This window comes from Coloeus monedula (assembly GCF_965178545.1).
Source record: "Coloeus monedula genome assembly, chromosome: 8".
In the NCBI taxonomy this organism is placed as follows: domain Eukaryota; kingdom Metazoa; phylum Chordata; class Aves; order Passeriformes; family Corvidae; genus Coloeus; species Coloeus monedula.
In genome coordinates this window covers 34,898,680-34,925,683 of record NC_138788.1, presented here as the reverse complement: position 1 = coordinate 34,925,683, position 27,004 = coordinate 34,898,680, and the positions used below count along the sequence as shown (strand labels likewise).

At 43.7% G+C, this 27,004-nt stretch overlaps 1 protein-coding gene across 1 annotated transcript; it reads right to left on the bottom strand.

Annotated features, from left to right (window-relative positions):
* Positions 1-9,174: 9,174 nt before the first annotated feature.
* On the bottom strand, positions 9,175-19,812 carry GPR26 (G protein-coupled receptor 26; the record flags this gene model as incomplete). The annotated part of the gene is made up of 3 exons (XM_082285920.1): positions 9,175-9,406; positions 14,381-14,494; positions 19,145-19,812. The coding sequence occupies 3 exons, from the start codon at positions 19,810-19,812 to the stop codon at positions 9,175-9,177; spliced, it is 1,014 nt and encodes a 337-aa protein (XP_082142046.1).
* Positions 19,813-27,004: the final 7,192 nt, after the last annotated feature.

Below are 27,004 nucleotides of genomic sequence, written 5' to 3'. Positions count from 1 at the left end.
CTCCCTGGAGCCTTCTCTTCTCCAGGTGAACACCCCCAGCTCTTCCAGCCTGGCTCCAGAGAAGAGGGGCTCCATCCCTCTGACCAAAATGGATATTTCCATGATGTTTGCCCAGCATATTCCAGCACAACCATTGGAAAACAGTCTGTACAACCACACAAGGGGATGAACATCAGTTTAGGTCAGCTGCTTGTTATCAAATGTCCCAGAAAACACTAAATGGCTCCTGACCTTTTCCCTTCAGATGCCTCTTGGGCCCCTGGTGCTGAGCTGAGATTTGCTGTGCTGCCCCAGTGTCAGAGACCAGAGTGGCTCAGGTCCCTCCAGGGACACACATGAGCTCTTTATTTTGTGTTGGGACTCCTACAGCTCTATCTGGGCCTCTCTTCTATGCTGCATGTGCTACTAAGTACAAAGGATTAAAATAAATATTTGCATTGTTTGAGGGGCCTTGCCACGCTGGGAACGTGCCCACTGTCTGCTGGCATTGCAGCTGCTTTCCTTCCAAAGCCAGGCCAGCAGAAGTTGGCATGAGGCTTTTAACTTGGTTCTAGCATGATGCTGGCAAAAGAAAAAAGTTATATAATGATATGGATGGCAAGTCGTTTGAAACTACACTTCCTTGCATTTTCCAGGGTAATTATTCTGTCTCTGCTAAATCTCCAGGCGAAACTTTCCAGGAATTAATATGCCTTTGCATTTGCCTTTGTACTGTGAAAGACAATATTTAGGTCCTTCCTAAGGGATGAAAAAAAGTTGTAATGGAGACCAGAGCAAAATAAAACCTCCCACAGATTCAGAGAGGGAGCAGCGTCCCAGAATCCCTCACATGGTGTTCGCAGGTTTCCTCTGCCTGTTTGTTTGAGCCTGGAGCCCAGGATGGAGCTGTGATTCCGGGAAATGCCTTTTCCCTCATGTGAGAACATGCTTGTTGTACTGAGGATTGCAGAGCCAGCTTCTCCTTTCAAAGATAGCAGTGAAAGCATTGTGTTTGGAGCCCGATCTGTGCCTTGCTCTCAGTGTAAATTGAAAGTGGCTACAGGCTGAACGTGAATAAATAAATGATTTACCTCAGCCAGCCCTGCCAGCCTTTGTGAGAGGAGGGTGTTAATCCGTGGAGACACTTGTTAATGGGTGTGCCTGGCAGGGAGGTGGGGCATGCACAGAGAAATGTGGGGAAAATAGTTATTTAAAATAACGGGGGGAAGTGGGAAAAAAAAAAGACACAGCACAAAGTTATGGTGTTGGTTAAATCAGAAATTATTTCATGTCTGAGAAGTTTCAGCTCTTCTGGGATCTCTTCTGCTTTTCTGCAGTGGAGATTTAACACCTGTAAGGGAAGCAAAAGAGCCCTTAAGAGGCCTAATCTGTGCACTGGAGTGGAATTTAATCTTCAACTCAAATCTCTGTCTGGAGATCACGGGGAGAAGACTGGAAATGTGCTGATTCCAGTGAGTGGAAGGTGTCTCTGCCCACGGCAGGGGGTGTGGAATGAGATAACTTTTAAGGTCCATTCCAATCCAAACTATTCTCTGATTCTATGCTGTTATTAAAATCCATTAGTCATTATTAAAGTATTAATGATTAATCCCTGTAAATCAGCAGGAAAACAGGTTTCAGGACCAAGAATTTGGGTTTTACATAGAAAATAAAAGACTCTGCTCAGCGAGGACCAGAAGACATTCCCTATGCAGGAAATTTGCCACTTGGGTGGTGCTGAGGAAGAGTCTTCAGCCTTTCTGTGGGAACTCTGAATGGCAAAGGATGTTCAGGGAGCAGGAAGAGGGAATCCCCCAAACCTTGAAACCAACTCTGAAACCTGCTCAGGACATCAGGGAACAGCTAAACCTAAGTACAACCATGTGTACTAAGTCCCAACATTTCTGCCAAAACTAGACATAAGCATTGTATATTCAGATTCTCCAATTATTCCACTTGTGTTGCTCATACTGGAATTAAGTAAAATTACATTGCAATGCACTTTGTAACTGTTTTCCAAAAAACAGGAGGGACTGACCAGGTCACATCATTGCCATGACACCACAGGCTTGACTTTTGCAACAATGAAGTGAAACAGACTTTTTAAAACATTAATTTTATATGAAAAAATAGCTCATGCCAAGTCATTTATCAGAATCACATTTCATTAACAGTAAACAAAATCACAATATACAGATATAGTATGTATTTATTTATATATGTCACTTTGTATTAACCATTAACTCTATGTAATAAAAATATATTACAATATTTGATATGTATCCACAAAGCACAAGCCATTGTAAACAGAACAGACAGCACAGGCCCCATTATTCAAAATCTGCACTCGGGATTAACATTGATTTTGTTGTATTCCTTTTAACTGCAGACACAGAGGATTTTATGTGTTTGCCTTTGCATGAATGGATTTGTTTCTCTGGAATATCTCTTAGGAGACTATCGAGTTTAGCTTACCCGAGACCCTAAAATCCATGTTACCTCATGGCACTCTTGAATGTGTTGTGATTACAAAGAGGTCTGTGCATCCCTTTATCCATGCAGTTTAGAAAGGTTTCATTTATATTCCCATTTCCCCCCAAAATAAATAGCCCCTGCAATTACACCCCATTGTTATACAAAAAAGTTAAATGCAATAAATTATAGCGGTATATTTATAATAATATAATCAAACATGCCCTATCTACAGCAGCTATTATCAATGTTATTTCATAACTACCTTCCTTCAGACTGGCTCTAGGTGCTTTTAGAAATAGGAACCCATCTATTTTCAATATTTGCAAAACAAAACAAAATACTTTAAATACACAGACTGAACCTTTTATACCTGTCATGATATGAATGGTCCTTACTCACCCAAGCAACCCCACTGTCCTTGCAGCAAGGAGTTGTAAAACCAGCTCCTTAGAATTTTTTTTTAAATCAAATAATCTTCTAATAGTCTAATCTAGGGGCAAATGTTTATATCTATCTGTATCTGGAAGGACTGGTAATAGGTTACATTCCTGCAAGAATTCAGAAGGGAATGATTAGTGATAGCCAAACATGGAAATTTTAATCCTAAAATAATCTTCAAAAACAAAAAAACCTGTGGAAAAAATTCTAAGGATTAGAAAAATGCCATGTGTATAAATAATCAAGGCACCTCTTAGTTACCTATTTCTATTTTCCAAGGCAATATGTGGTAATAGTTTTAAAATATCTTATCTGGGAAGCCCTATGGTTTCTTCTATAAAAAGACCCATTCTTTAGTCTGGCTGATGCAGGTGGCTTTATTTCACTTGAATGAGGCTGGACACAGAGCACAGAGAACTTGTCCCCAGCCTTGTCACTTGTTTGCTGTGTGACCCTGAGGGCACCAGTCGTTTTACTGACGTTTTCCTCACAAAAGTCATTAAATTGATGAGATTTCTTACTTTGTATTTTTTTCCCTGTGTTGCTCATTGATCCCATCAGCAAAACAGGAGGAGAATTTACCTGTCTGTGCACAAGGACTTAGTGGTCAGGAGGTAAATTAAAACACTTTGGTATCTGACAGGGCTTTTTAAAGTTTTTGTTCCAGAGCTCAGCGTAACACAAGTGCAATACAACAGAGCAGGACACTGGGATGGGCAGCGAGGGGAAGGGCAGCAAGGGGAAGGCTGCAGCCAGCTCTGCACCATGGGCCTGCTGCATTCCCACTGGTATCTCACTGGGATGCTCTGGCATTTCATTCAAAAGCACTGGATCCAAATCCCAAGGGAATGGGGACTTTCAATTTTTTGCTCTTTGCATGACTTTTAAAAGAGGTTTGTTTTAAAGCTGAAATTGTAGAACTACAGTGACTAGAAAACAGTTTTCTAATACCAGCAAGATGGAGGGGGACTTTGGACAAGAGCAGAGGGTGACAGGACAAGGGGAAATGGATTCAAATTGACAGAGGGGAGATTTAGATTGGATATTGGGAAGGAATTCTTCCCTGTGAGGGTGGGCAGGCACAGGATGCCCAGAGCAGCTGTGGCTGCCCCTGGATACCTGGCAGTGCCCAAGGCCAGGTTGGACAGGGCTTGGAGCAGCCTGGGACAGTGGAAGGTGTCCCTGCCCATGGCAGGGGTGGCACTGGATGATCTTTAAGCTGCCTTCAAACCCAAACCACTCTATGATTGTATAATTCAGTAACAATTCCAAATGGAAATCCTTTTCCTAACATGACTTTGTGTGTAAATAATCAGCCATACGGGCTCGTGCCTTTGGGTATATTGAAACCCTGTGAAACAGCATTTCTTCAACCAAAAATGTTCTTTTACTCCACGATTGCCACCCCTGCTGTCACACCCCTGACGCTTTTGCTTCTTGGCACACACATTTCTGAAGGGCACTTAAAGTCTGTAGGGCTAATCCTCCTCCTTAGAAATATAGACCTATGAGATAAACTATAGCTTCTCCAGTTCATTAGATCAGCAGTATTTGCTTAAAACCCAATAATCCTAAATACATATTTACACCATACACACCAGGAGTACAGGGAAGAAGCTGACATTTTACAAAGACTCAGCAGCTCTTTTCTCCATGTAAACTTTTATACCCCCCCAAGAGGGACAGTTGCCTTTTGGAGCAGGATGGTTTTCCTAAAAAAAAGGTCACCTGTCAAAAATTTTCACTATATTGAATGCTGAAAGCATGAAAAGCAAATTAAAAATAAAGAGATTTAAGGCTACAATGTCATTGTTCTGACTTATTCAGGTGTGGGGAGGTTACAAAGACATAATCCCTGATTCTGCAGCCACATAAGCCTGTGCTCAGTCCTCACAACCCAGCAAAGCAAACACACAGTGACTCTGGGATCAGGACCTAACTGAGCTTTCCGTGCTGATCAGTGATTTTTAGAGTCAAATAACAATGAGCTGACAGAGGTGTGAAGTCTCTGTCTTTGCTTTTAAGCTTTGTTTAATGATAAGAACGTTGAGAGTGGGGAGAAGACAGATCTAACAGCAGTGAAAAGCAATTTCCAAAGGGTTGTTCCAGAGATATTCACTGTACATGTAAAACTGTATGGGACAGGGAATTCAGAGTCTTCTTCATTTAGGATTAAGAGAGGTAAGGGAGCTCTGAAACCTGAGGCATGTAGGTCCAGAAAAATTCACATTCTGCAAGTGATCTAAACCTCTTGGACTTTGAGAATTAGACTCTCTGGTCATTCAAAAAACATGAGTAGTTTCCACATAAACCATCTGAAAACCATTAGAGTCTTCCCAAACCCAAAAGGATCCTCCTGTGGCAGCTGTGCTGCTCTTGCAGCCTCAGCCCAATCTGTGGCACAGCTACAGGGCTTTGACAGGATTTTCACCTTTTCCTTTGGAATGAGTGAATATCTGAGAGACTCGGAGAGCTCCTGGGGTGGAAACAGGGCACTGGGAAAATCCCACTGCAGCCAAGGAATCCCATACCATTGCAGCAAAGCCACTTTGTACTTCCCAACCTCCCTGACCCTCAGCCTCCCACTCACATCCATTCCTGCCTCACTCTTGGAACCTCTTAAAAATGTTTTGATTTTGAAGTTAAGTCTAAAATGTCTTCTCAAAGTTATTTTTTAAAAAAATACCCTTGCCAGAAGATTTTACTTTGGATCTGAAGCAAACCAAGATCATTTCCTAGATGCACTGGCAAAATTGAGAGGGTAAATCACTGCCAGAGGCAGGGATGTGGCTTTTGGGGGCCTTTTGGGGGCCTTTTGAGGTTCCTTCCAACCTCAGCTGGTCTGTGGTGCTGTGATATGAGTGGCTGCTGCTGCAACAGTCGTCAGGCTTCATAAGGATTTGTCTGGACCATTTTTAATCTCTAGCTTTTAGTTTTTTTCAGACATAAAGGAAGTTCTAAAAAGTCTGATTTGGGGCTACTGCAAAGAGATTGTTAGGGTGATCTTCTCAAAGAGGAAGAACAGGGATAGAACTTACTGAGTATTGTGGTTGCCTGACATTGGAAGTGAGAACTTACACACCAGAGGGACTCCCTAAATCCTGTCTACATCCTCCCATTTGTAAATACCATAAAAAGCAGGGCTGTACACATTGAGCAGACATGTATAAAACCTGGAAAAAGTCATCTAATAGACCCAATCCTCAGGTGAAACAACCATTATTTTGATTAATGTCAGGAGAGGGCCTAGTACCTAATAATTGTTCAACAAACCCTGTTCAGCCTCTCTTCGGTTTTGCCAAATGCAATTACCCAGATCTTCACATTCAAGCTGGCTCAAGAACATAACATAAACCAGGATCACAGCTCACAGTTAGGGCTCTGAAATTACATAAAAACCGTTAAAATGAACAAAGGAAAAAGCTCAGAATCCACAAAATGACACAGTGGGCTACATTCTCTTAATCATCTGCCAGTGCTCTGCCTGCCAAATTTACAAGATAGAAAGGAAATGTTAATTGAACATGCGTGTGAGGAGTAGATATTGCATATGGGTCACAGATACCAACAAACAGAAAACTGCATATTGCCTAAGCAGCTGCCCAGATTTTGCACATGCAGCTCCAGATTTTGGGCACAGGATGCAGCCAAACTTTACAAACTTTTTCGAAAATATTTAAGTAACAAATGGAAATCCCCCCTCCTCCCCCCCCTTTGCACACGTGTTAGACAAGAGAACAGTTCTGCTTCATGAGCAGAGATAATAAATACTGTGCATTACACTTACCACTGTTATTTTACCTCACTCGGTTCAGAGTGTTGTATAGTACAGATAATACTCAGCAGACAGATGGTTACTCATATCTACATTCATCACTGAGACACACACTTTAGAAAATTTTGCCAGTTGCCTATAAGAATTCAGCTGAATATCTAGCACTTAACAAGCCACAGCATCGCATTTCGAGTGTCCCATAAAATGTCATCAGGGAATGCTGGGGTGCTATTTTTATTTTGTGTTCTGAGGCAGTTTGTCAAGCACCAGCATTTACAACTCCTGCTTGCTTCAGATGGTCAAAACATGACAGAGAGCTGATGCAAGGAAGGGGAAATTATATCTATTCTCTGTTATAGGATTAATTATACAAGAAAGGCACCATGAAAGAGAGACAAATTTTTAAACACATACGAAGGGAGAGATTTATTGCTCATGGTGGGTTATAAATCAACCAGTGACTGACTGTGACACACAAGCATCATGAGACAAGTCCAGTGCTGTATTCTCCATCTTTTACTAGACATCCTAAATGTATTATGTTTTGGATTGTTTCTCCAGGGAAACTAGCTTGCTGTCTTTGAATTTGAAAGTTTGAATGTTTCTGGAGCTGCCCTTATTGACGTACAAACCTCCCATTGACTTTGGCATCAACTCCACGTGGAAGTTTACAACAGCTGTGGACTTTCCTGGTGCAATTTAGTAAAAGTGGTCTTAGTCAAACATGCTCAGTATAGAGCTTTTTATCTTTTTAAACTCAGTAATAATCAACTTTCTAACATCCTGCACACTACTACAATCCAATCATCAATATGTCTTGAATTTCTAAAGAAACAAGTATTGAACTGGGAGTTTTTATCTATTCCACCTGAGAAAATTATGTTAAGCCTAAGAAGCAAAATGATTAAACTGAGACAATTTAATCTGGCCAAGGGCGCGTTTGAATGCAGTGCTGTAAAAGCTTACTTAAATTCTGTGGCTGTAATTACGTGTGGATTTTATTGTAATTATGGTATTTTTTTCTGACTGAAATTAATAAATAAGCTGAAAATTTTTATTTACATGGTAGCTGATAATCTTCACATAATAACTGAGGTGTTACCCCACATTCACTGACTTTGGGGTGAGGCCCCTCACTGAGTTCCCAGTCTGGGCTTTGAATCAGAGGCCAGAAAATCCAACAGTGGGCATTTTTTGCAACATACCAAGCCCTTTTCTTGCTTGAGAGAAGGTGCCAACTAAAAAGTAATCCCACATTTTTTACTACTTGAGGCTTTATTTTCTCAGTATGGCATTGACAGTTGGAATATGAGCTAGGATAGATGGAAGTACAGCCAGTTAGTTGTGTCAGCTGTTATTTAAGCTACCATTGCATTCATGAAGCCTAATTAACCAAGCCTATTTTAAGATCTGGGCATGCATCTGAGTGCATGGTAAATGTTAATAATGTTCCTATGCAGAACTGCAATCCAGAGCTATAAAGATTTGTACTGAAACCTCCAGAGATTTGCACGTACAGATGTGGATTCAGATTATTGGTTCCCCTCTCATGGTGGAGAGGGGGCCTATTATTTGTGCTCCACTTGCTTTGGAAATTATACTTGAAACTCAGATTTAGGCTCATCTTTCCTTTAAGTAGGAAAAAACCCTATGATTAATAACTCCTCAGAAAAAGAGATTTGTTATTTTTCCTCTTGGGCACAGGGCCCAGATCTGCAGCTTTGGGCAAAATCCAGCTCTTCAGAGCTCAGATATATGGATGGTAGGCAGGAGGCATCCTGACCTTTCCACCCTGTCTACCATTTGTATTTTCCTGAAATTTAATGGGGAAAATATTAGTGGGATTCTGAGTAAATAACATAAAAAATTTAGAGAAGACATGGCTGAATCCAGCATAGTCCAAATTGTTTTTTCTCTTCCTTCAGTTCTACAGGATTCTTCCAAATATATATATCAGAGAAGGCTGAACTGTGCTGGGCGCTGGATGAATATTTAGAATTTTTTTTTTAAGCTTTTCCCATTAAGATGTTTTCTGCACAAAACCTTCTCAAGCCACTAGGGTGGGGTGGTTTTTGTAAAGCCATATTGGCAGCTACAGCAGAGGGAGCTTTACCTGCAGCCAGTGACAAACACAGCACAAATATCCCAGTGCAGCTTTTTAGAATAATCTTACCACGGCACCGGTTTGCTCCCATTACTTTCACGAGCCCCTCTGCTGAGGACTACTTTTCTATCTATAGATGCAGCTGCTGATGGAAATCAATGGGAGATTTGTATTTGTGGAGCCTGCAGGATCACGGATCAATAACGCTCTTCCAGTCGGGGGCAGGAGGTCCAGAGCAGCCTGTCTCCCTTGGATGTTACATGGGCTGCTGGAGGGACGTGGGCTGGGCTTCACCCTGTCCACAGCTGCCTCCCAAAACCTGGGCAGGTGAGGAGAGCTACTAGGGATGGGCCAGTTCCTGTTGTCTCACAAATCTCACTTTGTCTGTCCCATACCAGGCTCCTCATTCATTCAGCTGTGGAAGGTTCCGGTTGTGCGATTCGCCCGCCAGCGCGGAGGAGTTGATGGAGCTTCTCTTGAGGATCTTGTTTATGATGTCCTTCCACGTCTTCTTGTACTGGTGCCGTAGCAAAGAGTACACAAAAGGGTCTGAAACAGCTTTGCTGTAAGCTAAGCACTTGGAAATGATCCCCCAGTGGGCGCTGATGTGGACCACAGAGGATAGTTCAACAAGTCTGGGGAAAGAGGAAGGGTGAAAGAGTGAAACATTAAAAATGACATTAACCCACCCCAAACTCTCAAATTATTCCTGGGCAATTGCAACAAAACTAAAGAAAAGAAAGCCATACTCATGAAAATGTGTATGTCGTCCTCCTCTTACAAATTTTAAAGACTGCTAACGTAAACTTGGGGCCTGTTTGACGAAGTGCCGTTGCTTGGTCTCATGGGAGTCATACTCCACTACCACTCACATTCTAAAAACCCAGCATCAGTCTGAACTCTCAGTTCTAGGTCCCCTGCAGAGTATTTGAGTCACCTCACATGGGCTATCCAGCTCTCTTGGCCAGTCCAGATCTAGAGAGAGTTCAATGCCTTTAAACAGTTTTTCTGAGTCATAGAAACACACAAGGAAATTCATCACTGAGAGATGGCGTATCGTACCTTGAATTTAAAAACTGGTCAGTTCAAAGGGCAAGAATTCACATTTGCAACATATTTAGCAAGACAAAACTTTAAAATCATTAAGGGAGGAGGAGAGGGAAGAGCTCTATATACTCCTCATACCTACACTAGCCCAGAGAGTTCACTGTGTACTAAAAGAATATTTTTGACAGTGAAATATTGATAACTCCCCATGTCTTTGAGCAACACCAAAGGGCAGCTCTGTTCCATATGCTTCTAAGGCTGTTAGAAACTATTGATTTTTATAGAGGTCGAACAGCCACGTGCTGTCACAGAGCCCCACATGGCAAATCAGATCTTTGCTGAACCTGTCTGCAGCAGCAGATGTTGTTAAATCTGCCTGGGAAATACTACAGTTGCTCACGTTTCTCCAGACAAAGCACCACTTCCAAAGAGCTTTCTGAAGGGTGGTTCCTGCAGCAGCAATGACAGTAATGTTGGTACTTCAAGCAGTTTAAAGATGAGGGTTTTTTTTCCTCAGTCATTTTATTCCTATTCCAAAACCTTTCACTGCTACACATTGTTTAAAATAATGCTGGTGAATGGCACAGGCCAGTCAGGGGGAGGGACATTTCAGGTGACCTGGGAATGTCACATGCAAATACTTGGGAATCCTTTGTGCCACTCCACTGGTGCTGCTTGGCTCAGCAATTTTGAGATCCCAAAGAACCCCCATCTGTCCCATTTCTCTCTCCTTCCACCTCAACTAAACAAATGTTCTTTCAACCTCTCCTTGTAACTCATGGTTGTTATCTTTCCCATAAAGGAAGATCAGAACTGAGACATAAGTATCATCTACTAAAGTTTCCAGGTGGTCTCATGTGGTGTATTCTCTCTTCTTTAATAAAATGCAACTTGACAGCCACATTAATGTGTTCTAAAATGAGAATTGACAATTTGGAAATTAATCATCTACTGAGTCACATTTACTTCGTAATCTACCATGAGCCATCCTTGTTGGTCTCCACTTCATTTATTTGATGCCTACTTCACATTTTGAATTTCATCATGTTGAATTTCGTTTGGATGATTTATTTTTACTGAGTGCTTTACAGATGTGAATTTGATTATGTTTAATTAAATTCAGCGGATGCCTTGAATAACCAAAATATGACAAATTTGTGTCTGAGGGTCTGTCAGTCAGTTCTCTGAGACATTAACAATCTCCATTTAAAGCACATCAAAGAGACACTTCGGGTTGCAAGCCTAGACTTGCTAATTTTACCTTCATTGACTGATTAAATGAAAAGCCTACAATTTTATTAACAAAATCTTAAATATTTTCCTTGCGTTCCAAAAGCTTCCTTGACATTTACACATTTTTCAATTCTCATGTATTATTTTTTTATAGTAAATTACATTTGCAGTTATCAAGCAGCAAACACAGAAATGCAGCCAAACCCCAAGCTATGCATTTCCATTTCATGTACAAACAATTAAATGTCAGCCTTTCAAGGCATATCACAGAATTTATTGCCTTTGAAAGGTTTTGTTTCTCATTTGTGAGGGAAATGATATGCATAGCTTCCATTTTCATGAAGCTTTTCAGCCTAAAAGAGACATTTTTAGTGAAGGAACATTAATATTTCAGTGCTACCTGTAAATTAAATTTTACAGTATCAACTACATAATTCCCTGGCTTGCTTTCATAAGCCTCTCTTCTACTGTCTGGTCTTCAGAGCCCTTTTATTTCAAAGCTGTAAGCTCTTCTTCTGTGATATTTTGTTCATATTTTGGAAACTTATAACTCTGTAGAGTGTGTCATTTCACGTGGCTATCCAATTATTTTATTTCACCTTCAGTAAACAAATGAGAATGCCATGTTGAAGTGCATGACCTTGATCTCTACACATGTAATGCACACTGGAAATCCTTTATTTACCTGTGCAGTTAATCACTGCACTAAAATATTGTACCAAAAGTGTGCCCACCCAGCTGGGAGGCTGAAGAACACAAATGGCACAAGAATTCTGAGCTTCTTGTGTGCCCAAGCACAATCTGGGAGGCAAACAACAGTTTAAAAACAGGGTTTGCTCACCCCCTATTCCCCAGAGATGATACAACAGAATTCTAATCATCTTCTGCTTGTTCCACCATCCTCCTCTGTAACCTGAGGGCTTGAGACTACGAACTTCTGCCTGCTATTACTTCAGGATTTTTAATTTAGAGCCAATTTCCTCATGCACTGACAGCACTTATTAACTTGCACGAGCAAAGTTCTGTATTTTGGTATGAAATGCCTGGAGTTGGAAATGAATATCAGAAACTGCTATGACTTCTTTTCATTTTTCTTATGAAAAAGATCCTTGGAGAAAAGAGGTTTGGAACAAGTATATTTAATCCCATAATCAAAAATAAAGCAAAGGAAGAGATGTGCACCAACAAGTTATTTTTAAAAAACAGGAAACAAGCTATGCCTAGAAATATATAATATGGGGGAATGCACCAGTCATGCTGGTACAGAGGAAACACCGGATCAAAGACAATCAGATTCTGATACACCACTTAAGGTCATCCACTGAACTCATTAGAAGGGTGTTTTCTTGATAAAAGAAGTGCCTAATTTGATTTTTATCTTGATGTGATCTGAAAAACTCTCGTCTATCTGGAGGAGTATTTATCCCTATGGGTTCATAATCACAACTCCTTCACTGGCTCATGGACTTCCTAGAGACAGGTGTTTATTTTTAGTGTGCGAACAGGAAGATAACAAGGTTATAGTAAAACTTTGTGATTTGCTGCTGACAGCCCCCAGTTCAGGGAGTACTTAAAAGCATGTTTAATTGGAGTGCATTGCTGGTTAGAGCTGGCAGAGGCACTCCCTCTCCTGACTTCTGTCCACTGCTTGAACTGTGATTGATTGTGTCTCTCTTGAGAACGCAAAGCACTGGACAGAGTCCAGAAATTACTATTTTCCCACACAATTAAAACCAAATTCTCCCAATTCCCTCAGTGTCCACACCCTCAGCCCTGGCTGAGGCCCAGGGAAGGAAGGGATGATTGTCCTGGGACACCCAGCCCTGCAAGTGTCCAGCAAGGTGTCTCAAGGAGCTCAAGAGGAACTTCCCCTCAGCCTGCTGTGCAGGGATCCCCCTAAACATGCCAGAACTGAAAAGGCCAGGAATGTGGGAAACATCAACCCTCCTGACACATCTGGCCAGCTCCCACCCTGCCTCAAAACACCCTCATGCATCCAGGACCCTGTGTTTTACCTCTCATCATCATCACTCTCTGTGGAGAACCTGTTCCTCGGCAGGAGAACATTTAAGTGATCCTTGTACAGACTAAAGGGAGAAGGCTCAGGATTTTTCTAACTCTATCTTAAGGCTACTGGGACACAAATTGGGACACCACAGAGTGAAGAGGAGGTGGGGAGGTGGTGCCTGAGTGCTGAGATGCCTTTGGAGGAGTGCAAAAATACTCCTGACAGCTCTGGTTAGAGCACTCGGTGTCACTCAGGATGAGCCGCCAGCTATTCTGTGACTGGGAGGATTTTCATTAAGTTCAGAGACCCAACACGAAATGAAAATTAACCATTTGCAAAATGACAAATACTTTAATAACTTACACCTTGAGAATTAAGGCTAAATGTCCTCAATTACAAAGCCTTTCATACCATTTAAGTGCGTGGATTGCAGTGGTGTCTTGTGGCCACTAAATGAAAGTGAAGGCAATTCTAGTAAATTACTTTTGCTTTCTAATTCTGGAAATTCAGGATATTACACTGAATAGGAAAAGCTCAGGGTAGGCTATGTGTTCAATTATATTCACTCTTAATGCAGCTTTTTCAATGATTTTTTAAAGGTAGATCTGAGTTTGACTGAAGTCAGTCCCACTAATTTCTACTTAATAGTACTGGAATAGGAGATACTTTTAAAATAATTTTTTTCTCTGTTTTGCACAGCAGCATCTCAGTTTTTCCAGAGTCTTTTAATAAAGAATGCAAGCTGCAAATTTCCTTCAACAGCTTGATAACTTTTTTTTGGAGAGACTCACTTTCTAATACTTTATTTTTTCATAGGAGTAATTTAGTGTTTCCCACGAGAGCCATTTCCAGAGATAAGCTGGCGGATAGCCATCTGACCATAAATCACAAAAAGTTTTGTTTAAGTCTGTGGACTGTGTTCACACCTCAACTGGATGTTGTTGACCAAATTTTCACAGTCTGAGCTATTGAGGCCAGTGTTTCCCTGGAGATCAACCCCTGGACTGGGGAGTCAATCGGAGCAGCAGGTGACAACTGAAAAAAGGTCTGCAAAACCTTATGGACTGATGTGCCAGCTGCACATTGACTGGGCTGAGTGAGCAGAATCTGGCCCTCAGACTGCATCAGGACTGAGTGGAGAAGCACTGTGACATTTTACATCGTTTGTTAGCTCAGTAAATGCAACCTCTGTCACAGGAGTGGAAACGGCGCATCAAAATTTCACAGGAGCCTGTAATCCTGTTCTGGCTCAGAGTGCCCTACTTCCCTAAGCTAGGAGTGCATCTCAGCAGCCTTCTCCAGGATGTAGGTTCACACTTACCTTGTAATTACATAAGGTGCAAAGCAAAGTATGAAAGTACCAATAAAGGTACTTATTTTCTTCGTTGCCCGCTGCCTCCGTCTCCTCTGTTCTTCGAGACAGCGCTCTCGCACACTGTGTGACATTCAACACAAACAAGAGCATCAGTCACAGCATCAGGTAACAATCTGCAATGGCTTCACTACAGAATGATGCAGAATTTTTTAATTGCAAAAACCAATAGCAGGTGCACTGCATTTAAATGGGGCAATACCAAACGTTAATGCATTGTCTGATCATCTTACCCTCCACAAAATTACTGACAGACACCTGACTGTACATTTATGTGCACACCTCTCCATTATATCAATTCATCTATAGTAAAATTGGTGGAATTTATCCTTGAAAACAGTTGGAAGCTCCTTTTTGAACTACTGTAAGCTGTATTTGCAGGCAAGATGTTACTCAGAGATTTGGAAAATATCCAGGGTGGGACAGGCAGCAGGCTACTTCCCTCGAGGCAGCAATTCCAACACCACTGCCATGGAGAGGAGAAACTTCCCAGCAAGATAAGCAACAAAACAACAAAATCATAATGGGAAAAAGAACACTCTGAACCTTCAGGCCAACGTGGGAGCAATCACTGTATCCCATAGCTGTGAGCTGCGTGGCCATAAACATTCCATCAGCCCATGCAGATCTGCAGGGCTGCTGTGCTGAATGCTCTGAATGCTGAATTGTTTAATAAATCCACAGTGCTGGGATATCCTCATTCCTCACCTCAAACCAGCCCCATTTCCAACTAAACACGTACAAATTAGTCACACCCTGGGTTTTTCCCTAGCTGTGGCATTTTAGGACAAGAGCTTTTCCTTGGAGTTTCCTGTTGGTGGTCTCAGCAGGCCACCAGAGAGCTCTGAATTCCCCTGGTGTGCCTGCAAGGAGCACAGGGCTGAGGCTTTGCTTTCAGTGCAAAAAATCTCTGAAATCAGCACATTTTCTTGTGAAAACAGGATTAATGTGAAAGCTCATCCTCTTCCTCTATCTGCTTGAGTGACTCCTGTGCTCCTTACGATTTCTGAGGGATGTGGATGATTCCTGTCCACTCCAGGCAGGTGGATTGGGCAGCACTGGTATCTCCCACAGTGACAGGACTGCCTGTACCTCAGTCAATCCCTTTGCAAAGGGCCCAGCCAAAGCCAGACTGCCACCCTGGACCCCTCTCTGTGCACATGGCAGCGCTGCCACGTGTTGACTCCTTGCACAGATCTCACAGTGACACAGTCACTTCTCAGGCAAACTGAATGGTTTGTCCCATGTCCTGTATTTATACATATATATTAAAAAAAAAAAAAAAAAACAACCAACCCCAAACTGTTTGGCATTGGTCTTTCCACTTTTGTTGTAAATTTTTAATTGATGACTCATCTCAGGCTCCACTCTCTCATAGCTCTGAGGCTCATGGCCATACCCTTACATTATTTACTTCATCTGTAAATGTTTTATCAACATCCAAACACATGTTGTGTCCTGAGGATCTCAGTGTGTTTCAGTGATCTCTGTGGCAGTGAGCTCCTTTGGTTGTGTTAAAGAAGAAGTGTTTCTTTTGTTCCATTCTAAACTTGGTCTTACACTGCCGGTCCCCAGAGCAGCTATCATGACGTGATGAAATAAATACTGGAGGAAAAGTTTGTTCTCCAAACAAATTGTCTTTCTCTTAAAGAATATGACACTTTTAAAGGTGCTACATGTTCCATATGTGAGTTATTTGCAGCTAGAAATGACAGCTGATAAGGGAAAAAAATCCGCCTTTTCAAGGGAACCTATGTGCTCTCAGTTCTGCAAGAGCTGGGGAACTTGGAGTATTTTTATGTGCAGAAAAATGATCTTAGAGTTCTGTGAGCTTTGTTTAAGACCTGTGTTCTTAAATTCATAATATCCCAAGCCCATGGCAATACAGGGAAGTGAATCTCCAAAGCAGGTTCAATTAAGATGTTGTTGGGAAGGAGAAGGTGGTGTATTTTTGTCTCTATTTCCCTATTTACATCTTTTCCTTACTGGCACATGCAGAGATGTCTCTCACTTCCAGAGCTCACCCATGACTGTCCTGGTAGACTTAAACCCATTTCTTTTGTTCAGCATTTCCAGATGCATCCAATAAACACCACATCACAGAGGAAAGTATTTTATCTCACTCCTTCATGTAGATAATGTACACAGATGAATATTTTGCTTTTGCACACACTTCCATGCATTAAGATAAGAGACATGTGAGTTTCAGTAGTGACATCAGTAATAGAACAGGATTGTTGACTAAGCTTTCATTTAATGATTTTAATACCCTGGGAAATCTGAGATATATCCCTTTGAAGGTTTGGTATTTTAAACAAAGTTTATGAGATGCTGGACCTTAAGATGTGTAGAGCTGGATACACCAAAAAGATAATATAGATAATTTGAGTTAAGAAATACATGGGTTAAATCTCCCACAATACCCAAGATAATTTGGTCTTAAGAACAAAGAAAAAGCAGGATCCACTAAAAAAGCCTCAGCTAACTTGAAAGGACACGTGCCCCAAAAATTTACACAAATTTGTAGGGTGTTTGGAGGTTTCCTTTGTGCTCCTCTCAAATGATCTTCAGGAGATCACTCGTGTCTCTCCAAGTCACAGGTAATAAAGCCATCTGTCACTAGACCCCCCTGGAGGTGGATTCTGAGCCATGGGAAGCAGAAAATTGTCTGTACTCATTTTCCAGTGTTGAAACTGGACCCTGCAAAGAGCCAGGAGAGTCAGAGTAGTCTAAGGTGGGATTGCAAACTTTGCTCTTTCCTGTGGACTCTCCCAGCATCCACGGCTGCGCTCTCAGGTCCTACAGTGCACCTTGAACTTGCCTGTTACATAATGCAAATGATGCCTTTGTTATGTCAGACATTTCTGAGCTGACTCTTCCAGCAGAGCTGCAGCCCCTGTGCAGAGCTCACAGGAGGGAAGGTGACCTGAGATCTGCCCCTTTCAGCAGCAGGAGCTGTCGCTGGTTAAAGCAGCCCCTCCGCGGGTCAAATCAGCCACCAGTTCTGCAGTGTAGAAAAGAAGCCAAAACTCTCCTTTCTTAGAGAGAGGCGTCAGAATAACCTGATGCCAGAGGTAAGAGCCAGTGGTGCAGGTTGCTCACAGCAAAGTGCCTGTACAGCTCAGTCTCCCCCGAGGATAAGAAGCATCATTCCCACAGCCCCGCAGAATCCATCCCGCAGTGAGAGGATCACAAAATGCACAAACGCCCTCAAATCAACCTCAACCACAAAAAATGCAGAGGAGGAGAAATAACACTGAGATTTTTGCCCTTTTGCTAAACTTTGCTGTGCAGTCCAGGCATACTTTTAGCATTAAGCAAAATGAATGCAGCTTAAACCAGCCCTGGTGGGTTTATGGCACTTTCCTGGGAGTAACCACCACATCTCCTCATGCTGCAGGAACTAAGGCAGTCGAGGCACAGTTCATCAACCAGACAGCAAGCAGGGCAGGGGGGAGTTTTTTCCTCAGTGTGACTTGGTGAATAAGGGAAGATTTATACCTGTATTTCTCAGGAATGGCAACGAGAGTTGCCCAAAGTTCTGCTCTGCATTCTTGGTCAAGAGACAGCTCAAACAGCTCAACAGGAGAATTCTGAGCAAACGTTTCTGTCCCTCTAAAATGGGCTGTCCTGCCCTGATCCTTCCAGACTTATTTGTCTTAGCCTCAGGCATCGCCAGAGCATGACCTGTTTTTGAGGACAGCCACATTTGCTCTGAGCCCTGCAGCTCTGCTCCTGGCTGGCTGCGAATGGAGAGGCTGCTGTTCACCTCCAGCTCGTGGAGCCAAGGGGAGCAGGGATGGTCAGATGGGAGGTGTGGTGTGGGACTGCCCTCTCTGACCGCTCCCTGCTTTCCTCTCTGCCAGGCAGATTTCTTCCCCGTATCACACAGCGAGCTTGCGTCCCTTCCAGATCTATGCATTGATTATTCATGCAAGATTTATAGCTTGTGCATAATCCCTGGCCTGACTTTTGCACACATTCCTCTCCCTGTTTGGTGCTTGCCTTCCAGCCCACAATCCTCCCAGTCCCTGGGAACTTTTTTCCTCCTGTCTCGAGGCACAAGAGACTTGCCTAAAATCTCTCGTTTGAAATGAGCTCTATACATCCCTTGTTTGTCACATTAACATTGCTACCGAATTCTCTCTCACTTAAGGTTTAAGTATAGGCATTCAAGTGCATGAATATTGCAGCTGTAATTCCCTTAGGATCCTGCCTTCAGGAATGATAAAGTTACAGAGAGCACAGCAATAGGAAAACTGATGGGAAAAGGAGCAGCAGGCAGCACTCAGCTTCCCTTCCAAACTCCAAGGGACATGTGCAGCCTCCTCCCTCTCATGGATCCAGCAACATTTTGGGATGACAGTGCCCAGAAAATGCAAAGCTATCAACCACTAAATCCACCTTTGGAGACAAAGGGCAGTGATCTGATCACTGTCTCAAAGGGAAGTGCATGCTTAGCCAAAACTGCCTGTTCCTTTGCTCTCCCTCCCAAAACAAGTCCTCAAGCCTAACAAAAAATGAGTTCTGCAATCAGAGAATTAAACCCAAGTGAAAAGAAACATGCAGAATAGAAACTGTCTGTGAGGATGCTTGTTTTCTCCCCCTCCCCATCCCCTGCTGTGAGACAGCTTAGTCTGTATTTAGCATCACACTGAGCCCCCTCCTCACTTCTTTTGCCATGAGCAGTTGCTGAACACACGGGAACCTTACCTGGGATGGATGTCCACAAGCAGCACCAGGGTCTGCATAGTGATCACGTCGATCCGCTTACAGTGGAACCGTGCCACCTTCAGCACTTTGAGATATGTGAAACACAGGACTACAAGGGAGAGGAGGAAGCTGAGGGCGTGAAAGACCCCAGTGAAAATCACAAACTGTGTCCTATCCTCCGGTCTCTTGTTGTAGAGCGTGCAGGAGGCATAGAGGTGATGGAAACCCACCCAGGAGAGAGAAGCTGCCACTATGGGGAACGATGCCGAGTGCAACCACGTGTAGCTCAGTATGAGAGCAGCGTCCCGGTACCTCATTTTGGAGTGATAACTTAGAGGGAAGACCACAGCAATCCACCTGTCAATGCTCAACGCTGCCATGCTCAGCATGGAGTTCGTGGTGAGGAAAGTCTCCAGGAAGCCCACAACGTGGCAGACCTGATCTCCTGCCGGCTGACTCTTGTAAATGATCCCCGCCAAGGTCAGGGGCATGCTCGAGACAGCCATCAACAGGTTGCAGAAGGTGAGGTTGAGGATGAACAATCCCGGGACCTGCTTGCGGATGTCGGCGCTGTACAGGAAGCACATCAGCACCAGCACGTTGGCCAGCAGGGCCACGAGCATCAGCACCACCACCACGAAAGCCAGGAGCAGCTCCCAGATGCTCATGGTGCGTCCAGTCACAGGAGGGACATCTCCGAAACTGCGCCGCGCCGGCACCGGGGGACCATGGCGAGAGGTGCCCCCACCTCGCCCTCCTCCCCAGCCTGCTCGCTCCCGTGCATGCCCTCCGTATTTTTAGAGGAGCTGCAGTTTTCTCCTCCAACCTCCCCCTCCTCGCTGCTCCTTTCCACGTCAACGCTTCCCGAGACGTGCACAAAAGCACTGGGAATGCCCATCAAACTGCAAGGAGGGCTTAAAAAATATCAGCAGGACTGAACCACTGTCTCCAGCCGGTCCATTTTGAGGAGAGCACGTTATTCTGAGCAACTGCTCTCCTGAGAGCCCTAATTACCAGCCCCAAGCTTGCAAGCAATCCACCGAGTGAATTGTGCTCTCTTTCTCCCTTGCTTTCTGCCTCTCTCTCCCTCTCTGTCTTTCTCTCCCCTCCCCTCTCCTCCAACCCTCACTCCCTTGCAGGCTGAATGTAACCTGCTTTTTATGATCACAGATAAAAACCCCATTAATGGATTAAAGCATGCACACTGCTGGTGATTCGCAAACGTGATTATGTCATCCCTGCTCCACAACCCCTCCCCTTCTCCTTGCGACTGTGACTAGACTTTCCTCAAGAGAAATCCCATGCTTTCATTTAATTGATTTAGCCATTAATTTGCAAACAGCCTTGTAACCCAATTCCTGCACTCCAGCGTGTTCCCTACATTTCGGTGCATCACTTGCAGTGTTGCTGCTTGCTCTCAGCCAGGGCAGGGGCTTTCTTTTCTCTTCATTAGCTGTGCTTAAAGAGATGGGGGGAAATGGATATATTCTGCTACTTCTCTGGAGCTGTCATTAGGTGACGGGAGTGGTTTTACTGCTCTGGTTCAGCACTTTGCAGTTCGCTGTCTCCACATACGATGCTGAGGAGGAAACTGATTGCTTGCCCTCCTCCTTTAAAAGCAGGGAAATCAAAGCCCAAATGCCAACGCCACATCCCCACGGTCACAGAGCAGGTGAGGGGCAGAGGCAGCATCGTGCTGCGGGTACCTCTATTCATTCAGCTTCTCTCCTCTCCAAGAGTTTTTGCTTCCTCCTAATCAAAGCCTCGCTCCCTGTGAGGCTGAGCACCCTGTGAGATCAAAACTAAAAAGCAGCTTGGCAAAGGAAATAGGAATGCGTCTGACTTGCACATAATTAGGTGTCAAAATTAAGTTTGTTTTAAAGGACGGAACGGGAGCTGTTTTCCAGTTGCTTTTCCTGTCTCTTTAAATCAGTTTTAACTGGGGAGGCTGAGAGTTTGTGAGCAATCAGGACAGCTTTCTGATCAAGGCAGCCAAGCTTTAATCTGTGCACAATAAGAAGGCAGAAGATACCCTGCAGCACGGTTATTTGGGCTGAGTAAGTGCCTCTGCACGTGCATGAGAGCTCGATGCTCGGGCAGTTTTCCCTCTGAGCCCTCCAGAGCTGCGCATCTCCATGAGCAGCAGCTGTTCACTGCAGCTCGGGAGCAGAGCTCGCACCCTGCACGCTGCCAGAGCTTGGCATGTTGTAGAAAAAAACCTCTTTCACTTCAGTTTTGGTTTGTTTTGTTATCAAAAGCCAGGTTTTAAAGGGCTGGTAGAGTCATCAAAGACCACAAAGGAGCAGCTCAGGGTGCAGAGCCCAGGTCTGTCCGTCAGCCCTGAGAGCTCCCTGTCTCCAGAACACGACTCCTCATGCTGAGGGGGTGAGGAGAGGACTACAGTGTCTGCCTCTTTTCCAGAGTCAGTGAAGTGGTGGAGTCACCATCCCTGGAAGTGTTCAAAAAATGTGTGGATGTGGCATTTGAGGATGTGGCTCAGTGGTGAACGTGGTGGTGATGCTGGATAGCTGGCTGGGCTTGATGATCTTAGAGGGATTTTCCGACCTTAGTGATTCCATGAGAAAAGCCTAAAGGTGACCCCTTCTTCAAATAAGAGGGGTTTTTACCCTCTTAGGAGAGGTAGACTGAGAAAATGAGGGAGAGGATGAAGGTTTTGCTGCTGCTTCACAGCACCAGCACATCAGCAAGTTTCCCCCTTGGGTAGGAAGCAACAACCCTGCTTGGAGGGGTGTCCTGCCATCAAGAGCCTGAGCAGGGTGTCCATGGGACAGTCATGAACAGATTAAATCTCAGCAGACAAAGGCAGCTACAGGACCACAGGAAGGTGCTCTGTGAGTTGGGGGTCACTGTGAAGAAAAATGTGGGAAAACTTGCAGGGATACTAAGAAGAACAGGGAAAAATAAAGGGAAAACCAGGTGATATATGAGAGGCAGGTACTCTGTGACAGTGGTAAAGGGGAGTCTCACCCCCACTTGGCATCAAGGTGATTCCTGAGCCTTCTTCCCACACTCAGCCTCCTCCTGGGCTCAAATGACCCCTGCAAGGACTGGGGAATTCAGGCTTTTTCCCTACCTTCAATGCACGAGACCAAGGGTTTATCAGGGCGGTTTCCTGACACAGCATGCTGTTATCCCTTCAGTGAGCTGTGGTGCCTCCAGGATTGAAAAGCTGTGTGCCTGAGTAATTCCCTGCTCTGACGAGGGTCTGGCATTGGTGTCAAGCCTGGGTGAACAGTGGGGGATGAAATGTATGCCTGGAGAAAAAGGATTAGGGATGACAGTCGGGAAAAGAGGATTCTCCCTAAGCGATAGATGTGAAATAATGGGAGGCAGAAGAGAGAGTTCAGTGAAGCTGTGATGGAATATGGAAGGTCAGGTTTGGCAGAAAATCTACAATCAAGGGGAAAACCTTTGTTGATTTCAGGAGGAAGCTGAATTTTTCTCTTGGTGAGGGATTTGAGTCTCGGTGTGTATTTTGTATTTTGTATTCTGAAGGCCCAAGCGATTTACATAACTAATTTCCCTGTTGCTAATCCCTGCAGCAGAGGAGGTTGCTGAACACCTCTGGGTTTATTTATCATGTGTATCCAAGGGAGCACGATGGACCCACCAAATGGCTTCGTTTTAGACAAATCAGGAGGAAAGAATCTGCTGGGCATCTGTTGAGGGTTAACTGCAGCTGGCAACTGAGCACTGCACAGGCACTCCCCCTTCCCCAGGGGAGGGAATCCTGGGTTGGAATCCCGGGATGGAATCCTGGGATGGAATCACAGAGTCATTTGGGTTAGAACTGACTCTGAGACCACTGAGTCCAAGGAAGACGAGGAAGCTCTTTAGGCACTCGTGTAAGTTGACTTTGGTCTCTCTTCAGCCAGACCCATGCAAACCCTTGGCAGGGTTTTTTGATGGAGACAGAAGCCACAGGTCTGTCCCTCTTGGGGGTGTCAGAGGTGACCTTTACACCTTCCCTGTCACCTTCACTGATGAAAAATTCATTTGCTTCAGCTCCTAGCCCCAGATTATGAGCATCACTCTGGATTCTTGCCTGGCTCCTTCCTCTCCAGCAGGTTCTGTGTGTGGCACACTGGGATGAACTGGGATTTCCTGGCCAGCCAGGTGGTTTCTCATGGGCCACCACTCTGGGGATGTGGGGAGAGAAACCCTCCACTGCTTCACCTCACAGCCCCTGAGCTGAGAGTGCCAGGACAGCTCCACAGCTGCTCTCCAGAGCCCTCCTGGTGAATTATTCACACTCGGGCTGTCACTGCTGCTTTGCTTCATGGAATTAAAGAAACATCAGGTCCGGAGGCACATGGCTGGTGCTCCTGGCACTTCTGCCTGCTGGATGGGTATTTAAGGACTCTTAGGGCAGCTAAGGAAATCAAATCAAGGCAGGAAAAGCAGAAAGCCATGGGAAGCTTTGAGTCAGGGAGGTTTGTGGGTGGATGTGTGCGTAGGTGGATGGCAGAACTCTCCCTTTCCCCGAGCTCCTTTGGAGCCAGGTGAGAGCTTCCTTCCTGGGGACCAATTAGGGGGTGAGCAAGCTCAGTGACTGGGTGCCTCTGTGTTATTCTGGCAAATGCAGGAGGTTAAATGACATATTCCAGCATGGGGTCTGGTTCAGAATTTGTATTTTAGAATCATTCCCTATCAGCACCATCAGTGATGCAGATATTGAGTCACACTTCATCTTCATATGGAGCTCTGTTAGAACAGCATTCTTTTAAAGGAGATAGTGCGTGGATGTACCTGCTTTATTTGGTTTACCTCAAAGACAAAAAGGGGGGCTCAAAATAGAGCTTGGTTATTTGATTTTAATTGCACTGCCATTTCTCACCTCAGGAAATATTTAATAACAAAAAATAATTAGCTACATTTTAATGTTTTTAAAGATATAAGAGACTCCTAGTTTGGTTTTCTGATTTTTTTTTTTTTTGTGTTCTCAACCTATTTTTACTCCTCGCCTCTTGCTTAATGCTGATGAATAAAAGAGTAACTAATGGGAAAATTAACATCTTCGAGGGAGGTTGAAAAACTCCAATTAAACAAACAAAATTCCATCACATTTAAATTGGAATAAAATTAGTATATCCATAATACTGCAGCCTGTAGAACAATACCATTACTTTAGGTTAGATTTATCCAGCATGCACCAGCACCCTTTCTGTTTAAAGCCCTTCTAGAAAGGATGACTTCCAACCTCCAGGAACTGTTGAAACATTATAGAATCTTAGATGGTTTGGGTTGGAAGGGACCTCAAAGCCCATCCAGTGCCACCCCCTGCCAGGGCCAGGGACACCTTCCACTGTCCCAGGCTGCTCCAAACCCCAATGTCCAGCCTGGCCTTGGGCACTGCCAGGGATCCAGGGGCAGCCACAGCTTCTCTGGGAAATCTGTGCCATTATCCCATTGCCCTTTCTCTCTAGGATGCTTTTTTGCAGCAGCTGAAAGAGAATTGCCTTTGCAATCAGAGCTGCCTTGTGAATTGATGTAGCAACCTGAGCTTTGCCTTGCCTTGGGAAGTTTGTACTTGGGGGACCTGGAAAGGGCTTGAAGAGATTTAGGAACCTGTATCCAAGTGGGAAGGTGATGGAACTGGAAGGTTTTTATTCAGGGAAAGGAATTAAGCTCGGGGTGACCTCTCATAATGCCACCTATGATGTGCTGTCACTCTGGGATTTAAACTGTCCTGGGCAAGGCACTGGATATTTGAAATGCAGAGAAGAAAGGAAGACAGACAGTTAATTTAAAGACCCCAAATATTCCTGGTTGTCTGAAGGCAGGTAAAGCAAATTAATTCCCAATTTTTTTGGAGGAAAGGCAGGGTTGAATTTGCTAGATGATACATTTTATATTGGTCCTATAAGTGATATAAGTGATACAAGTGACACCTGTCACATCTACACTGCTCTAGATAGAACTTGTTCGCTTTACCCTGCACTCCTTCAAAATGTCAGAGCAGAAATCACTTTTGTCACACTTGCTCTTTTTAGATGTGTGGTATTTCAATTTCCTCTTGTTTTAAACCGGGCTGGCTCCTTCTCACTCAGCAAAGATGAAAATAGAGGCTTGAACAGAAGGCTTTCAAAATGATACATAGATGTCAGTGCCTGCTTCTATATAAAAAGTCATACATGAGCATGCACCCTTGTAAACTTCCATTTAGCAACTAGCTACGTATTTTATTTTTCATCATTTCTTCTACTATAGCAATTTTATGTGGATATTCGTATCCATCCACTTCTCTGCATGACATGGCCATTATTAATCTTGTTATCTTGTGATTGCAGTACTTGATTTTTGCATCTTGGTCGGCTTGGGGTTTGGTTTGTTCTGTTTTTTTTTAACAGAACAGAATAGCATTTCTGCTCTATCTAATAAGTTCTGCAGGGGAGGAGGTTATGATACATATGGGGATGATCTAACCAAATATGTCTGTTTTATTAACGAGGGATATTTGGATCTTTGCCGCAGGCTGGGTAGAAGAGTTTGGGTTCAAAAATACATTTAATTTCCATGAGCATAAGTGTTTCTTGCAGAGCTTGGTTTTGCTTTGCCTCCCTTACTCTGCTGGGATTTTGGACTCCAGGGCTCAACTCCTTGTGTGTCACCTGCAAATTCTGCGCCTGATTGCTTAACTAATTTAAATGTACTGGAAAGCTTATTAATGCCATTCCAGCTCAGGGAAGGAGACATCCAATTCATTCTCTGGGAGACTGAAAGGCTCATTGCAAAGCAGTCTATTAAAGGTTTAAGCTATGTCCCTGTAACAGCTCTTTTGGGCTTGTGATTCCCTTGGATCTGTGATGTATTGACAAGGTTTTATGAGGCTTTTTTCACTGGCAGCTTTTCTACAGGTCCAGGAGGTTTAAGGACTTTGAAATTCTAATTTTAATTATTGATTTAACTGTATTACGGTGGTAATGAAGGAATTATGCAATCCCTTCAATAAACCCAGCAGCCTTTTAAAAATACATAAGTTATTTCCAGGCCATCGTTTGGGAAGCACTATTAATGAGGTGTGGCCTGCCCTTGCCATCAGTTTAGCTGTTTCATTTTAATATGCTATTAGTTTAAAAGGGTTTTGGTTGGAACCTGTAAATCTAAGTCAATACAAGCAAAATAGAATCATAGAATGGCTTAGTTTGGAAATGACCTTAAAGATCATCTCATGCCACCCCCTGCCATGCACAGGGACACCTTCCACTGTCCCATGTGGCTCCTAGCCCCGTCCAACCTGGCCGTGGACACTTCCAGGGATGGGGCCACCACAGCTTCTTTGGGTAAATGGAGGGCTAAAAGAGATTACTCACCACATGTGGTTTCTGTGTTAATGCAGAACAATCCTGTGGCCATTGACCACAACCAGCAGGTTCTGAGATTGGCACTGGAAATCACCACAGATGCAGCTGTACTGGCATTTCCTTGTCATCCAGAAAGATGGATCACTGGCTGCTCTTTGAAAAAATCTTGTCTTCTTGTATCAAATAATTAAGATCAATTAAGATTAATTAAGATTAAGAAATAAACTGGAAGAGCAAATCCTGAGATCCTTTATTGACAGCAAACAGGGCTTTAGTTCTGAGATACCTCATTTGTAGCTCCACCAGTTGCTTTCTACAGCTGGGAGCAACCACAGCATTCATTTTATGGCAGGTCATGTGTGATGGCTCTCCTTGGGCCTGGAGCAGAGCATGTTCCATAAAAAAGTACAAGTGCAAAATCGGTGAGTTATGCTAAATTCCACAAGAGTTAATCATTTTTCTCAGGTAGTAGCTCAACCCAAAGAGTGCTGAGGTCTGGTTTCAGGAGTATCATAGATTCAGCTGCCACAGCAAT